At 39.6% G+C, this 18062-nt stretch overlaps 1 protein-coding gene across 2 annotated transcripts in view; it reads right to left on the bottom strand.

Annotated features, from left to right (window-relative positions):
- Positions 1 to 18062, bottom strand: part of STS (steroid sulfatase) — a 172110-nt gene that overhangs the window by 97859 nt on the left and 56189 nt on the right. For both annotated transcript variants that reach the window (XM_078390363.1, XM_072994393.2), the window contains exon 6: positions 14117 to 14253. In XM_078390363.1, the coding sequence (XP_078246489.1) occupies positions 14117 to 14253 (137 nt within the window). The remainder of the gene's footprint in view (positions 1 to 14116; positions 14254 to 18062) is intronic.

Here is an 18062-nt window from a genome sequence, read left to right as displayed (position 1 = left end):
AGTTAATTGAGGATGAGTACAAAATAGCAGCTCTTAAAGAGGTATGGCAAGGAGATATAAACAAAGAAATTAGTGGAGCTTAATGGAAGAAGACGTGAAATAAAAGAATAATGAAGAATATCTCTGTATGGATAACAGATAATTGTTACAAAGTAATATGGAGATTCCCCTTCATGGATTGCTGCCTTGTCGTGGCGAAAGGGCTTGAGTAACTCAGTGACGATATGGGCTATGCCGTGCAGGGACACCCAAGATGGACAGGTCATAGTGTAGAGTTCCAACTAAACGCGATCCACCTGGAGCAGGCAGTGGCAGGCCACTCCAGTATCTTTGCCAAGAAAGCCCCATGACCAGAAAAAAAAGGCTAAAACATATGACGCTGGAAGATGGGACCCTCAGGTTGGAAGGCGTCCAACATTCTACTGAGGAAGAGCAGAGGACAAGGACAAGTAGCTCCAGAGCTAATGAAGTGGTTGGGCCAAAGCCGAAAGGACGCTCAGCTGTGGATGTGCCTGGAAGTAAAAGGAAAGTCCAATGCTGCAAAGAAAAATACTGCATAGAAACCTGGAATGTAAGATCTGTGAACCTTGGGAAGCTGGATGTGGTCAAACAGGAGATGGCAAGAATAAACATTGACATCCTGGGCATCAGTGAACTAAAATGGACGGGAATGGGCAAATTCAATTCAGATGAGTATCATATCTACTATTGTGGGCAAGAAGCCCATAGAAGGAATGGAGTAGCCCTCATAGTCAACAAAAGAGTGGGAAAAGCTGTAATGGGATATAATCTCAAAAATGATAGAATGATGTCAATACGAGTCCAAGGCAGACCTTTCAACATCACAATAATCCAAGTTTATGCACCAATCACCAGTGCTGAGGAGACTGAAATTGACTAGTGGTTACTGGGGAAGGATGTGAGTTAGGATGAACTCCTATATCCAGTTATATGCATGAAAGCCAATGGAGCTTACCTCTGAGCAGGGCTCAGAATATCTCAATATATGCTGAAATACACAATAAGGTATAATTTTCTTCACCTTCTGGTTGTGTGTGTTTTAATCCTGTGAAAAAGGTATCCAGCTGCCAGCATCACCCCAGGTAAAATAACAGCATTCTGAATCTTTTTTCTCTTCAGCAAAATATCAGTTGATATGACTGAGGCACTAGGAAAGTTTAAATTTATCCATCTATTTCTGTTTTGCCACTCTTGAAAGGATGGGAAATCATGGGCAGGGTTCCTTGTGACCCCCACTTCCTCACACCAACACATTTGTGGTCATAGGTGCTATCTTCTCCCACTAGTTGTTCATAACCAGCTGACCTGAGCTCCTACTCCAGCCCCGAAGCTTAAGGAACACAAAAAGTTATGTGGGGCTGATGCAACAGGGAGAGTAGAAATCAGTCTTAAATCTCACTCCCACCTCCAAAAATAAAGAGAAAGGGGAAAGAAATGTGGTTAATGTGTGACAGCAATAACACTTAGCATCTGTACATGCACATTAGAAGGAGCAAGGAGGGCTTAGTTTGACTCTTCCTAACTTAAGGCAAACCCTGATGTTGGGAAAATGTGAAGGCAAGAGGAGAAGGGGATGACAGAGAGCGAGACAGTTGGACAATGTCATCAAAGCTACCAGCATGAGTTTGACCAAACTCCAGGAGGCAGTGGAAGACAGGAAGGCCTGGCATGCTCTGGTCCATGGGCTCATGAAGAGTCGGACAACTAAACAACAACAACTTAAGGCAGAGGTGCTCACATGGCCATATTACAGTGTCCAGAATGATCAGATGAACTGTAGATTTTCACTAGTGTGGGACATGTGACATGTTGTAAGTACTGATTTTGGATTGTGATTGTAATAATGACATCTTAGAATGGGATATGGTGACAATGCCTTTTTCTTTTTTCTTTTTTTGGTGTGACCAGAACGTATATAAAAGGCATCTCAAACACCATCTCCATGACTAGTCAACACTGGAGTCCCTCTTTTTCTCACTCACAAACAGAACGTAGCTGTTAAGCTCTTTCTAGTCCTGTATGGTCAACTCCCAGCAACAGCATTCTCCTTCTAAAGGTCTCCCAGAGCCCTTATCCTTCATGTTGTTGTATATTTTTTTTTAGATTGACCTGAACTTGTGACCTGCTGCATACAAAGCACAGGCTGTTCTATTCTGTATAATATCGCCCACTTCCATCCTCGGGGAACAGGGCATTTGGCAGCAGTCTGTGTGCTGTTCATTGCGGTCCAGTCACAAAAGCAGCTGAGGCTTTTTAATTCCTTGCCAACCTCTGAAAGAAATGGATCTTGCACATTCTCAGGCATATTTCCAAGGGGAAGGGCACATTACTTGGTTGTCACACTGGTGCGTTGACTGCTGTACCTTGGAGCCAAATATGTACCTGTTTGTCTCTCCTGCATTTTAAGGTTCTGCAGGCAACCAAAATGCTAAACAAACCAGTGGGATTATGTTGGTTTGATGTGATGATTTCACACACATGCAATTGCATGTATAACAAACCATACGCAACTTGTTCTTTGATAAATCTTGTGGTATAAAGGTAGGGTGTAAATATGTTAAACACATCCCTTTTTCTTTGGATTATTTTTACTGCTGCCTACCTGGCCTGCCTCAAGGAAGATAAGATATCAAGTGGTAAAGCGAAGGAAAATCTCCCTATCTTCTAGAAGTTTTGGTTGGGATGGAGTTGATTGTGTATTTGTGTTTATGTTTGGCTTCTAGCTTTTTTGGAGGGGAGAGGGCTATATGCCTGGGGTTTTTTTATTTTTGCGGTTCTCTCTCTGTGCACATGCGCGAGCATGCATGTGTTGCTTTCCCTGTTTGACTGATTTTTAAAAAACTATTAAAGATTTATATTTTGGTGCAGGTTTTGGAGACAGGTTTGTGTGTTTCTGTGGGGATGCATGGGCCACGGAGGTGGACTTTGTGACTGTACTGATGTGCCGTTGGTCTAGTATTGGTGGTTTTGTTTAAGCATAGTTTGAGACAATTCTCTCTTGTTGTGGTTAGTTGTTATGGGTCAAGCAGCCAACTAGCACCTGTCTTGCTGGCTGCTCCCTTACCTCTTCTTTTTTACCCCCCAGGCATGGAGGGTCTGCTGTTCTTCGTGGCACCGAACTCATACTGTTTCCCGCTTTTATAACTTTTTGGTGTTTTCCTCCTTTTTTTATCCTGACAATTTTTCTTTGTCAGCTGTATTGTTGCCAGCTTTGGGAGAAGACTGATTTTCCATTGCCTTGTCTCTGCTTTTCAAACACAGTTTTAAGGATCCTTTGGGGCTTCTGAAGTGCCAGGAACATGAATGGGGAAACAGAAAATGAACTACACAAACGGGGTTTCCCCTTTCACATAAAACCAAATGACCAGTACACAAGAGAATCCAAAAAGAGAAAGAAAAACAATTTGCCACACGCATCCCTGGCTTCCTACTGTTCAGCAATAACTGAACAAAAAATCAAGTGAATGTTTGGTGTTAATAATCTAGCCCCAGCCATGTTCCCAATGTCTGATCAAAACAACATAAGCAAAGACATTCAAGAGGATTCTCTGCTGTTTATAGAACTATTTGCTGTCTTTGCCTTCCATGAGTTTCACTGGAGTTTCTCATCTTGTGGATTCTTGGTTATACATCAAACATACCTCTATTTGGCTTGAACTACATGAAATTCCAAAGCTTTGCGAGACTCATCAGTGTCCCCTTCTCTGAGAAGTTCACACAAAGCATTTTTGAAGAGGGAAATATAGTAGCTGCCAAATGCCACTCCATGAACATATATGCTTTATTTTGGATTCAAAACTTTGCTTCTGCATATGTTCCTTTCCAAGGAATTCAATTTGTACAGGAACACATTTTAAAAAATTTTGCTTCTCTGTTGGCACTTGTCTGCACTTTCGTGAATTGCTTCATAATGAAGAAAACTTGCTAAGGTAATCATTAACTAATATCAAATATAATTATCACAGCATTATAATCATACATTTGCACTGTTCAAGACCAAATAAAAGGAGGGAAATCATGCAAATCGCCACGCTTAAAGTCTTCCAGCCCGATTATGGAACACACACAAAACTCTAGGATGATTTTGCCTATGGGAAAACATGCACAGAAAACTGACAAATTAAAAAGAAGGCTTCTCAGCTACATGAATCAATCTTTCCCAGAAAGTTCCTGGGTTATCTGCAATGGCCAATTGAGTCAAGATAGCTTCAAAGTCACAGGGATGTGGTGGCGCTGCGGGTTAAACCGCTGAAGCCTCTGTGCTGCAAGGTCAGAAGACCTGCAGTCATAAGATTGAATCCACATGACGGAGTGAGCCCCCGTCGCTTGTACCAGCTCCTGCCAACCTAGCGGTTCGAAAGCAGGCAAAATGCCAAAATGCAAGTAAATAAATAGGTACCACCTCCGGTAGAGTGGGTGGCATATAAATAAATAAATAAACAAAAAACAAACAAACAAATGCCGTTCCGTGTCTAGTCACACTGGCCACATGACCATGGAGGATTGCCTGCAGACAAGACGCTAGCTCTATGGGTTGGAAATGAAGATGAGCACCTCCGCCTAGAGTCAGACACGACTGGACAAATTGTCAAGGGGAACCTTCACTGTTACCTTAGCTTCCTGGTTGCCTTCTCTTTTTTTAAAATATTTTATTTTCCCAACATAAAACTTACAAATATACAAACACACACACACACACACATACACACACGTGTGTGTGTGTGTGTGTATATGTATATAAATGTGTGTGTATGTATGTATGTACATACAAGGTTTATTTGATTTTACATCTGATAACTGCAGCACGAATTTTGTACGCTAGCAATAAGAAAACCACAAAGTTACCAACAAAGCAGGAATTTCTTGAGAAGATTCTAGAACTGGCAGAAATGGATATCTTGACAGACACACTAAACGACAGAATAACAAGACTGGAGAAAAACAAATGGGAACTGCTTTACACATGGATTGAATCTACATTGACCTAAATAGATTATATTAGTATTATGTTAGTTAGAATAGGATGAGATAAAATGAATTGTATATACTGTAATAAACCTCTGATTGCAACAACACATAGAGAAGTAGGGAAAAAACAATAAAAATATATATATTTTTAAAAATGGGTAATTTAGAGGAATGGTATAGAGAACTATGGGATATAGCAATCAATGATAAACTAACATGTGATGTGAAAATAAGAAGAGGCCTATCAAAAAAATAATGATTTCAAAAAATATGGAGTGTATTCTTGGAATATGTATTTTGGAGAGGAAAGGGGTATACACCGAGGGAAGAGACAATGATTCAGTTTTGGAGAGAAAATCTACTGTATAGGAATATTGCGGGTTGGAAAGGCAAAAGTAATGATAATGTTCTTCTGAATTACCTTAAATGCTTTGATATTGTACTTGTACAGGATACCTGGGTTTCTGATCAAGTTTGATTGGGAGGGTATAAGTCCTATTGTGCATCAGCAATTAAGGCCACTAAAGTTGTCACCCCTGACAAGGTTTTGATTTTAATTAACATATATATTCCCACAGGCCTCAACAGACCACAGCGCCTCCAGCACTGGGGCGCCTTGGAAAAATGTATAGTGGATCTTGAGATCAGGTTCCCCCTGGCTGAATTTACCATCGTGGGTGATCTTAATTCCAGAGTGGGGAAGGATGACCAGATATTTCTGAAAGCCCTTGAAGTGGAGAGTGATGTCTTGCTCCTGCTTTGCTTCACCTTTAGTAGACAGTCCAAGGATTGCTCCTATAATACAGCTGGACTTGTTCTAGCTAAATTGTGTATTCAATTTAACCTAATCTGGTTTAATGGCCTAACAGAATTTCCTGAGGCAGGGGAGTTCACACATACCACCAACCAAGGACCCAGTGTAATAGATTACTTCCTGCTCTCAATGTCCCTGAAACCATGGGTAGTGAAATTTGCTGTGGGTGATTTTACGGCCAGTGATTGGCTCCCATTAACTATGGAGATGATTTTGGAACCCAGCAGAAGGAATGTATCCTCAGACTCGAATAATGCTTCAGCCACCTCAATTAAAATAGCTTGGAACAATCTAGTACTTCATAGGTTCAAAAATCTGCTATTAAGGGACAAGTGTAAGGACCTTCCTATTTCCATCACAAAATCCATCAAACCACTTGATAAAATTAAAGCATTTGACAGATTAATGGAACATCTTCACTGTGAATTAGGACAAGCTCCTTCAGTCCAAAGGTGCAGCAATCCCTCAAAACAAAGAACTTGGCTTGATCCTGACTATAGGGATATGAAAGTACAAATCCACTATTCAAATAGGGAATATAGGAAGAGTGACTCTGCTCAAGATTGGCACAAATATCTCTCCCTAAAAACTTTATTAAGGAATAAAAGAAAAAAAGACAGAAATTTATTCTGGAGCAATGGAACAAGCTCCAATAGACCGAGAAAAATAATAAACTATTTTGGGCCATTGGGGCTGGCTCCTCCAGGCTGGAAGTGCAAGACCCTGCCATAATATCTCCACAAAGATGGGTCCAATACTTCTCAGACCTTCTTTTTGACAAAGATATAGCTGTTGGGTCCTCTTCGCTCTTTGCTCTTTCTGATCTTCCTGTTTGGCCACCAGCAACCATTGAAGAGACCAAAGATCTAATTACTCAGTTAAAAGCCGGAAAAGCAGCCGGCCCTGATGCCATCCTACCGGACTTATTGAAATGAGATCCAGACTGGTGGGCTTCACTTTTTGCTTCCCTTTTCACAGCTATAGATAATACTGGGATATTGCCAAAATTCTGGACAATGCAATTCTTGCCCCCATTTTTAAAAAAGGGGACCCTCACCTCCCAGAAAACTTTAGACCAGTTTATTATCAGTAATTGGGAAACTCTATGCAAAACATCTACTAATTATTTTTAATTCCTGGATCAATAATCAGGCATTGCTTGGCCCTGAGCAAGCTGGTTTCAGGAAAGGTAAGGCCACAGTAGATAACTGCTTAATACTTTTGCATCTTATTAAGAAAACACTTAAGCATAAAAATTCTAAATTGTATGTGGCTTGTAAAGGCAGATTTTGATTCAGTTGATAGAGAGTTTCTCTGGGAAAAACTTGAAAATATGGGTATAGGTAAAAGACTCCTTTCCCTCATAAGAATTTTATACTCAGGCATAACATGTCAAGTTTGTGCCTCTTGGAAAGGTACAAACCCACAAGGGAGTGAAGCAAGGCTGCATTCTTTCTCCCTCCCTATTTAACCTATTTATGAATGACCTAGCCCCCTTTCTAGACAATGTGGAGTCTAGAAAGGGGACAATATCCACCAAAATTGGAGATGCATCGTGTCCTGTTATTGCTTTATGCAGATGATGCTGTTATCTCGCACCAGGTTTGAAATATTTAATTAACAGAACTGTGGAATACCTGGACAAAAACAAAATGCAACTGAATTATAATAAATCCAAAATTTTGGTTTTCTCAAAGCTGTGGAAGCAACTTCAATGGAATCTGAATGGACACAAAATCAAACAGGTTCAGGAATATAAATATCTAGGCATCTTGTTCCATTATAAACATTCCTTGTCTCCCCACAGTAAAATGGTTATAAATGTAGCTTGGTTCACTGGTCAGGCAATGCTCCGTTTCTGCTATAATTCTGGCAATTGTTATGTTCCGGCGGCTTTACAGGTTTTTAAATCCAAAAATTTCCCGCATATTTTATATGGCATCCCAATCTGGTTAAATGCCATGGATAGGTCAATTGAATGGATACAATCTCAATTCTTACCTAAAGTGCTAGGGCTATCAAGTTGTGTCCCCTACTCGGTGCTTTGTCTAGAGACCAGATTTTCCTTTTTGGAAACAATGGCTTGGCTAAGATCATTTCAATTCTGGCTAAAACGTTTTTACAACTCTGACCCAGATAGTTTATTATATCAACTATTACTGGACTCTAAACCTCCCTTTGGGTCTACTGCCCTTTAAAAAATACTGAAATGGATTGGCTTAGATAGTGATTCCTTGGGCTCACTAAATCAAGGGCAAGTCTTCCAAATGATCAAAAGAAGAATTTTGGACATTGAATTCCAGGAACTATGGAACGCAGCCAATAAGACCTGCTCACCACTATTTCCTCCATTCTCTTTAAGATTGGATAACCAGCTGCCTTCCTTTCTCTGCTCAAGTGTCCACAAAAACACAGGCCATTCTCCCTAGCCAGATGCAATATCATGACTGCAGCCTTACTATATGGTAGGTTCAAAGGAATCCTGTACCTCGAAAGATATTGTTCATGTGAGCAAGGTGCATTGGAAACTCTTGCCCACATGTTTCTGCACTGTCCACTCCACCAGAGTGATCGCTCCAAATTTGTGGCACAGGTCCTGTTAAAATTGGAGGGAAAAATCTGATGTGGGCAAAGTCCATTTTATGTTATCTGTGGAGGTGCCTGACATTCTGGAAAGAATTGCAGGTTTCATCAACTCAATTGTGAGAAAGCGAAGCCTTGTTTTCAATTAAATGTCGTTGAAGTGTTTGGTCTTCTGCTTTCCTACCTCCTGGATTTTGTACGTGTGGGGCACTTAATGAACCAGTTTGGTTATGTTTTATTCTCTTTATGCCAATAAAGGTTTTGTCTTGTCTTGAGTAAGTGGCTGTAAGTAGCCGAAGGGTGATGTAATTTTCCTGAACATTCTTTGGAGCCAGCATTTGGATTGGATAATAATCTCATCCTGGATAATAAGGGGGAGAGTAGCTTTTTATTTTGGGATTGACCATCCGATTACAGGTAATCTGTGAGCTGCTTCTGCTGTTCTTATCTAGGTCCCAAGAACAAGGTGAGACATAGGGCTACTTAGAGTAGAAAGTTGATTATATTTTTGAGTGGTGTTGTTTTGTAAGTCTTATCTCTTATAATGCGTTGTTATATCTGTTTCTAAATTGTTGAACTGCTTTTCATCTATACCTGTTGCTTTCTTTCAATTACATGTAACCAAATATTTATTTTTTAACAAATGTATTATATTTATATAGACCAGTATTGGTCTTAAGTGATAAAGAATGTGATACCAGTTAACTCCAGTCCTAGCTGCTCAGCCAAGCTACCAGGTAACTAACCCAGATCATGGATCCTTGGGTTCATGTAGTTATAAGGAGGTTCAGCATTGGCATAGGTTGGGGAGTAGTCTGGAGGCCTCAGTTTCCTTGGGACTGAGGACTGGCTTCAACCAAGGTGGTGGCAGTTCTATTGGTGTAAAAGTTTTGAATTTTACAAGTTGGGGTAGGGAAAGCTGCAAGCCAACTCAGGCCTAATAGGCTAAGTGCATACCAATTCACAAGAAAGGGTCAGCACCAATGTTCCCTCTAATTTTCCGCCCTGCTGGGTGGGGCTCCACTCCTCCCCTCCATGTGCAATACCCCCTCCACAGCAGGGTTCCACTGTGACTCGAAAGAAAGGGGCCAGAAACAATCACTGTGAGTGTGCTGAGGAGGAGGGAAACTGCAGAGTGGGTGGGGTCCCTTAGAGGGAACCTTGGTCAGCACAGAGGTATAGGGTAATTTAGGCTCACTGTTTATTCATTACTTATCTGGATCTATAGTAGAGGCTTCCCAAAAATATTGGGCAAAGATGAGCATGGGGACCCCTAGACTTACTCCCTCATCTTTATCATCATGACCTCAGTGTAAAGCCACCTTTAATGGCTCAGGCCTGGACGGCCATCCTGGTCGAAGTACCCTCAACCTTGGGTCCTAGAATGAGATACAGTTTCAAATATTGTTCTCTTGCCCCAGACTCATGGATCCAAATGAAAAGCCTTTTTCACCTTAAAGGTGCTGTCGGTTGTTAACTGGTAGTCCCCTATGGAACAGTCCCTATTCTCTCCACACTAGTCTGCCACAATGGCATATGGTTGAAAGATACCACCAAAACCTATTGTCCCAAAATTCACTATATTATGAAATGCAGGCTAGATGGTTGGAATGAAGGGCAAGAGTTCCTACTTGTTCCCAGAGCACTAGTTGAAGCTTGTGCTGCCCACTAGAGAGAATGAGCAAGCCTAGTCAAATGTGAATAAAGATGGGACAAAGATGGCGCCATAATATTTCTCTCTGCTTCTCTTCAAGTGAGTGAGTGGCAGTACCACTTTGTAGTCACCCAACAGGCTCCATATTCATAGCATGTATTTAGTGTACGTGCATAAAGAGATTGACAATTATTATTCCTATACTTCAATGAACACTACACTGTCATTTTTGGAAGTTAAGGTTCATCTTCATGGGAAACAGGAGAGACCTTCAACAATCTCTTTAGCCTGTCTCTACACCTTAATTCATAGTCTAAATTTTGAGGCTAAATTTGCCTAGAAATCTGAATGGGGTTCAACCCTGTGTGGGCAATCAAGGCATGTTGTTTCAAAACACATTACTAAGCATGCATCTAGCACAGAGGTGAAAGTCAGTTTGAAATAATTGAATACATATGGCATTGTTTACTAAAAGTAATTTTGCATTTTGCTACATTGGAACTAGGAATAGTTGGGAGGTGAATGGGTCGGAGGAATGGAAGTTGAATATTCATTTTTAGCACTGCTGTGCTTCAGCTTGATTGTTTCAAGTACCAGCTTGTTTTCATGGATAATTACTTCTAGAAATGAAGAGTCATTCCAGTCTGCCCACAAATAAAACAGGCTCATTGTAGAGTCTGATAAATTAGCACTCCCCTGAAGGCTGCGCCTTGTGAGGGCTCTGTGCCCTATGCAGTTTCTTACAAACTCTTTGTGTGTGTGATGCTATCCTCTGTAAAAATAATCAGCATTAACTAAGGGGAACAATATGAGAAAGAAAATGAAACATGCTCAGCTCCCATTGATTTCAAAAATTGAACCCAGGTTGCCAGTGGGTTTGGGAGCTCCGAGCACCAGAATAAAATTGGTGCAAACTCTTCCACAGTCCGTTGAAAGCGATTTATTTGTAACATGTGAAAAACAGGACATACGCCAGTTTTCCTTTTGTGGTTTTTTTTTCCAGCACACACACAAAAGCAGACACACATATACACACACACATCCACTCACATGACCCCTTTTGGAGAACCAGTAAACTGGAAAATTAATTCACATCCTGGAGGGGTCTCCTTTGCACTGGTACACAGAGAATGAGAACTTGTTGGGGCTTTTGAAACACACTTATTTCATGTAAAGGACCCACCATGGATAGCTTGTAGTTTGAGCAGGTGTTAGGATGCCTTGCCTGAAAATCTGAAGGTGAAACCCTCAGTTCAACCTTATGGGTTGAATCATTCTGTAGTTTACACTTCACCCCAGGTATCTGAGAGTCAGCTCAACCCTATGCAATTAAGGACTAAGTGTGAATCCACATTTAGTTCAAAACCTTCCTATGATTTTGTTCAGAACTGGTCCATCTCAGAAGCACCACTTATCTAGATGATCCATCTCATAATCATCACTAAATAAATAAATAAATAAATAAATAAATAAATAAATAAATAAATAAATAAATAAATAAATAAATAAAATGTTTCATCACACGGAGAAAAGGAAGCTTCCGAGACATAGCTCTTACAGAAGTGACCTAAGTTCAACCATATATTAGTTTCTGTTTCTTGAACAAGGCAATCAACAGTATAAAGAACAGTGCTTTCCATCTTGTACAAGAAGTCCTGAATAGATGTTGAAAATAACAAGAACATGGAGTTGCCCTTGATCCATGATGTTTCCATCATTCTTCTTCATATCATCTCCTTTCATGACAAACTATAATTATGCCAACCATAACAAGATATGACCGTATGAAGAGGAACGAAGAAGGATCCAGACTGAGGCAAATCCATATATATATATCTGAGTATGTTTACAGATTTTGTCATCCTCTTATTATGAATCAAGATTTGGAAAAGTTACTTTTTTGGACCACCTCCCCCAGAATCCTCCAACCATAATGGAACAGGGCATTCTGGGGTTTTGTTTTGTTTTGTTTTTGAGCTTTAGCCCCGAAACATAACTTTTTCAAGCTCTGTGCAAATCCTTGAGAGTAGCAGTCTAAAACAAATGTAGCCCATTTTGACAGATGAGAATGGGGGGAAAACACCCACAGATTTTATCCCTTGATCATGCCTTGAAGATAAATAATTTGGCATTAGCTGCTCAGATGGAGTTTCTGAAATCATTTGGGCACTCTTGTCGAGGAAAATGATTTGTTGGATTTGCACTGCTGACTGGAAACACACATTTTGTACCACTTGGGACACCTAACAGAATAGAACATATTTTGCCTCATAAATCTGTACACCTGCCAGGCTTGCCCTGGGATTTACAGATGGAAAGGGCTCGGATCCATGTATATATTTGCAAAATGCACACAAATGTGATTTTGTCAATGCAAAATTAGGAGGGAACAAATATTCACAAATCTTCTCACTCTCATCTGCGATAATGGGTGTCTCGATGTATCAAGACACTCCCTCAGAAAATCTAACAATTGCTGGGAGATTTGTCACTCTTGCTGTAAAGTGAAAAGGCCCAAGAGTCAACAGAAATACCAGTAGCAACAAGAACAACAAACAATTCTGTGGGTTTTTTGAAAAAGAAAAACAAATACCACCCTTATATTTTATAGGAAGAAAAATTCCTTTTATGGAGGGAAAACTATGATGTGCAAAATATAAGGTTTTTGTACAAAAAAACCATTCAGTAACATTCTTGCAGAAATGTGCAAAACATAAAACCTCTCATAATCTTACTCATTTTCCCCTCAGCTATGAGAATGAAATAAGCAACTATTTACAAGTGTAATGAAAACAAAACTCTACATATAAAATGCATATAATGTATACATTAAAATGCATATACCATGTTTTCCCCAAAATAAGACAGGGTCTTATATTATTTTTTCCTCCAAAAAAACACAATAGGGTTTATTTTCAGGGTTTTTTTCCCCCCATGTACAACAATCTACATTTACTCAAATATAGTCATGCCATCATTTTCTGGTTGCTGCACAATGGTGGAGGGCGGGTGTGACGTTTACCATGTCACTCCTGTCACTCATAGTCAATATCTCATTTGCATGAGCCTATGAGAGGATTGGAGGGGTGGAGTCAACAGATATATAAAGGTTTGGCAGGAAGAGATAAGATAAGAGATACGATAAGAGAAAGATAAGAGAGAGATAGAATTTGCAGAGAGATAGATAGTCAGAGAGATAGTGAGAGACGAGAGAGAAGGAACAGATACTAATAGAGATAAATAGATAGGGCAGTTGGTGATTATGTGGCATGATATATGGTATTTTAATGATTGATTGTGTACAATGAATATCTGAAGAACATCTGTGATTATGATTAAATTTGATACACTTCAATAAATAAGTTACCAGACAAGTGCTTGACTAAAGTCTTTTATATTGTGGATAAAGGAAATCCACTGGTGGCAGTGAGGAAAAAAGAAGACTGAACCCTTTGTAAAGACATAACAACACATAGGTGCGTCAAAGGAGTGAACGTCACAATTGGTGTCAGCTCGTAGGATGATACAGCGTGAGCTCTTTGGTGAAACAACCAGGGGCCATGTGGTAAATGGCACAGTGGCGTTTCACTCAACTAGAACTTATTTTTGGGGTAGGGCTTATATTACGAGCATCATAAAAAAATCATACTAGGGCTTATTTTCGGGTTAGGTCTTATTTTCAGGGAAACAGGGTAGTTAAAAGGGCACATAAAATCATACATTTAAAAATGTACACGTTCTGTGATTAAACAAACACCTATCTAGCAATCCATTATGGAAACAGAGTAGAACAAACATAGTGGTGCGAAATGGACAAACTTGGTGAGAACAAGACTGACAAATTTTCACATCATTACTCCTGTGTAACATTTTGGGAGAAAATCACTTCATATACGGCAACTGGCCAGAAGTGGGATGGTGTACCTAACATGAAAAATTTGGGGGCAAACCTGCCAAGCTTGAATAACAAGCCACCTTTTTTTCCTTGCTGAAACGTATTTTTTAACATGGCTGCTCTCATTTTAAAAAGGCACAACTTAGGAAATGTAAAATTTATGAATAACCATAAAGCATACCTATACTCCAGTCCATTTCTTCCACAGCGTCCCCATATAATCCATGTTTGCTCTTTCCTCTGAATGTCTGGGATGCAAAAAGTGCTGTATGTACCTGAGGATAAGCCACGAAAAGAAGAAATGGCGCATCCGTGTTCCTGAAACAAAAATGCAACACAATAAAATCCAAGGAATATGTAAGGAGCCTCGTGGCACAATGGTTAAACTGCTGTACTGCAGCCAAAACTGTGCTCACGACCTGGGGTTCAATCCCAGGTAGCCGGCTCAAGGTTGACTCAGCCTTCTATCCTTCCGAGGTCGGTAAAATGAGTACCCAGCTTGCTGGGGGGGCAATGTGTAGCCTGCATAATTAACTTGTAAAACCGCTCAGAGAGTGCTTGACGCACTATGGGGCGGTATATAAGCAGCACACATCTTTTTTTTAGCTGTATACTACCAATCCCAGTGGGGTGTAGTGGACAGAGTGAAAGACTAGGATTCTAAAGATCAAGGTTTGAATCCCCACTCAACCATGAAAAATGACTAGGGGAGTTAAACTGGTGAAATTACCCCTCAAATATCTTACATACCTTGACAAACCTATTAAGGTCACTATACGTTAGTTTCAACTTGATGGCACATAACAACAACAACCACACCCATACAAATAAAACCTAATCGTTGCAGTTTTTCCCTTGGTCACATTCCAGAAAGGCCAAGTAATGGAAGCTAAAGCAAAGAAATTCTGATAATTCCCAGTTCTGTTTTCTTGACTCACATTTAACTGAGTGCAACACTGCTTGCTACAACCTGATGCTCTAGATGTTTTGGACTGCACCTCAACTGAATGTATTGGACATGAGCTGTACTTCAAAACACCCGAAAGAGCAAGGTAGGGCAAGAATATGTAGACAATATTCTTTAAAAACTTATATCTCAGCAATTTTGGCTGTCTGAACTTCACAAGACACCTCTACAAGCAATTTTCAACCACCTTCAGATTTCTTGCCTCACTATGACAGCAAGCACTGCAGTTTGTTAGTTTTTTTAACAGAGTCTCCACAATGTTTGTAAACTATCTGTACAAATATGTCCTTTCCCTCTGAGAAGCAAAGTGCACACACAGAGCAAGCACAGAACCACGTCTGATGGTTAAAAGAGACACAAACACACTGTTTGATGCTTATAATCAGAGGCCAATCAACAAAAGAGCATGCATTTTTCATTTGGTGCCAGTTGTGTTATTTGCATTAGAGCATTATTTTGCATTTTTATATATTTGTATAAAAATCAAAACTGCTCAGCCTATCACAGGGAAATAAGAGTGATTTTGCAGCTCCTTATCCTCACACACAACTAGGAGACAAGCTAGGATTTTTCACCTCTAGAAAAGACTTCTCTGTTTCAAGGGAAACAATGACTTACACAACACATCTCCCACATTAGAAGAATCAGTATCTCAGTCACACAGACTGAGAGGAGGAATATTTCTTCCCCAACTGTGCCTGGTGTTTTTGACTACTACTACTACTACTACTACTACTACTACTACTACTACTACTACTACTACTACTACTACTAATAATAATAATAATAATAATAATAATAATAATAATAATAATAATAATACTAATACTACTACTACTACTACTACTACTACTACTACTACTAATAATAATAATAATAATAATAATAATAATAATAATAATAATAATAATAATAATAATAATAATAATAATAATAATTTTATTTATTTATTTTATATGCCGCCCACACTACCTGAAGGTCTCTGGGTGGCTTACAACATTTAAAATACAATAAAAAGGCAAAATAATTAAAATGCAATTAAAATATATACTCTAAAAATTGCCATTGGACCCACAGCTGATATTATTTCAATTAAAAGCCTTCTGGAACAGGAAGGTATTGACCTGGCGCCGAAATGTCATCAGCGTCGGCGCCATCATAATGATGATGATGATGATGCACTTCACACGTATGATCCAGACAAGAATATTTCTGTCAGCTTAGTTTGGGGACCAGAGGAAATGACTGGGTCTGGAAATGCTTAACTCTGTCACCTACCACACAATAATGAATCAAACACAGAGACTGAACTGAAAGTTCAGACCTAAAATTGCAAGAGAGCAATCCCATTTTCCACACAGGAGTACAAAATAGCTAAGGGAGATTGATTAGAAACAGTACCAATGGGAGAACTTACATATCTTGCAACAGCACCTAATGGGAAACTTGGATTACAACAATAAATATAGGACAAGTGTAAGTCACCACTTCTATTACAAATGCCTATTTTCAGGAGACAGCAACCACTGAAGTGATGCCAAATGCCCCTACAACACAGAGTCTTTACTCCAAGAAAAGATATCTAATCAAGGGTTCATACAGATGGTCTAAAATCACTCACTTGTTGGCTTAAGTCTACCCGCAGTGACTGACAGCCGGTTCCTGGTGAAGAATCTCACCTATCAATATCCTTATGATTAAAAAGGATTTTTTCTCATAGCAAACCTCTTGCCCGCGGGAGAGGGAAGAAGGGATCATGACTGACTACCTCCCTCGGTGACCTTGAAAATGGAATGGCAAGGCAGCTTACAAGTGGGAGGGAGATTTGACAATAACAGTTAAAGTTCTGTTTTATTAAGTGAAGCACTTCAGGACCCTGCTCCATTTAAAATTTACTGCCCTTGCCTTCTACACAATTTACCAAGACAGACCTTCCTTTCTCAACACATCTGAGTTTTATTTCTTGAAAAGACAATAAAGCAAACTCTGTGCTTGCACAAAGCAGACCCCTGTATTTGGCAGTGAATCCATAGAAACCAATGTGACACTTTAAACTTGCACATAATTCTTCGCAATGATTGTTAAATATTTCTGCTTCTCCCTTCAATAAATGCTAGCTTCTTCTTCTAATTATTCAGGAGCAGAATCATTTTATCTGTACCATGAGCACTTAATGGTAAAGAAAAACACATGAGTGGCTGAAATCCTGTTGTGCAGTGAAGCAAACCGTGTAACTTTTAGGGGCAATTTGCATTTAAAAAATATCCCCACAGACCTTATACAGTATGTTACATGCTAACTTATGGGACGCCATATGCAACAGATGTCTAAGAAGATTTCTTAACGTACAGCATTTCACCTCTAAAAGTTACAGCATTTATTTCACTGCGTAACAGGACTTCAGCCATTTCCCTTCAGAAGTTATGCAGTTTTCATAATTGCGTGACCGGATTTCAACCAATAAGTCTTAAACAGAAGTCTTTGTTAGGAACTGGCAGCAAGAAAAGTTCACCGTTGCTGCAGCTATGGAAGCTCAGCTCCTTCAAACTGAGCTTCCACAGCTGCAGGAAGGCCTTGTTTCCTCTAAACTAAAATTAAGGTGCTCATTAAACTAGATCTTTCCAGTCACAGGCCTTGGACATTCCCCAACCCTCTTTTCCTTAACAGCGAGGGGTAAAAGAAATAACAAGAAATCCTCTGACTGGTTTATTTGCCAGAATTTATGAAGCCTGTTTATTTATGAACTAAACCACTTGTTAGAACAGTTTCAGTGAACAACAACTCAAAATGTTGGTTATGATATATAAATCCATGCGCAACTTGGGACCTGCCCATTTGAAAGACTGTATTCTCCCACATGAGTCTGTTTAGCTTTTATGTTCCCTTGGAGAGACCTTTAAGATATTTTATAAAATCATCCTCACTCTGCTGACATACACTAGATGTTGTGTAATATACTCTTCCATGAGGCTGCCTTTATGCACCAGGAAAAAAAAATCCTAATTCTCCAGAATCCTGGTTTGTGTTACACTCAAAATAAACTAAACTAAACTAAACTAAAATAATGGTTTTCTATCATTTTATCAGCAGACTGGCAATAAAATCCTCAATGGGAGAAATGTACATTATACGTCAACAACAAAGCAGCTATTGTTAGTTA

Source organism: Pogona vitticeps, chromosome 3 (genome assembly GCF_051106095.1).
Source record: "Pogona vitticeps strain Pit_001003342236 chromosome 3, PviZW2.1, whole genome shotgun sequence".
In the NCBI taxonomy this organism is placed as follows: Eukaryota; Metazoa; Chordata; class Lepidosauria; order Squamata; family Agamidae; genus Pogona; species Pogona vitticeps.
The sequence above is the reverse complement of the archived record's forward strand: the minus strand, read 5'-3'. Positions and strand labels throughout refer to the sequence as shown.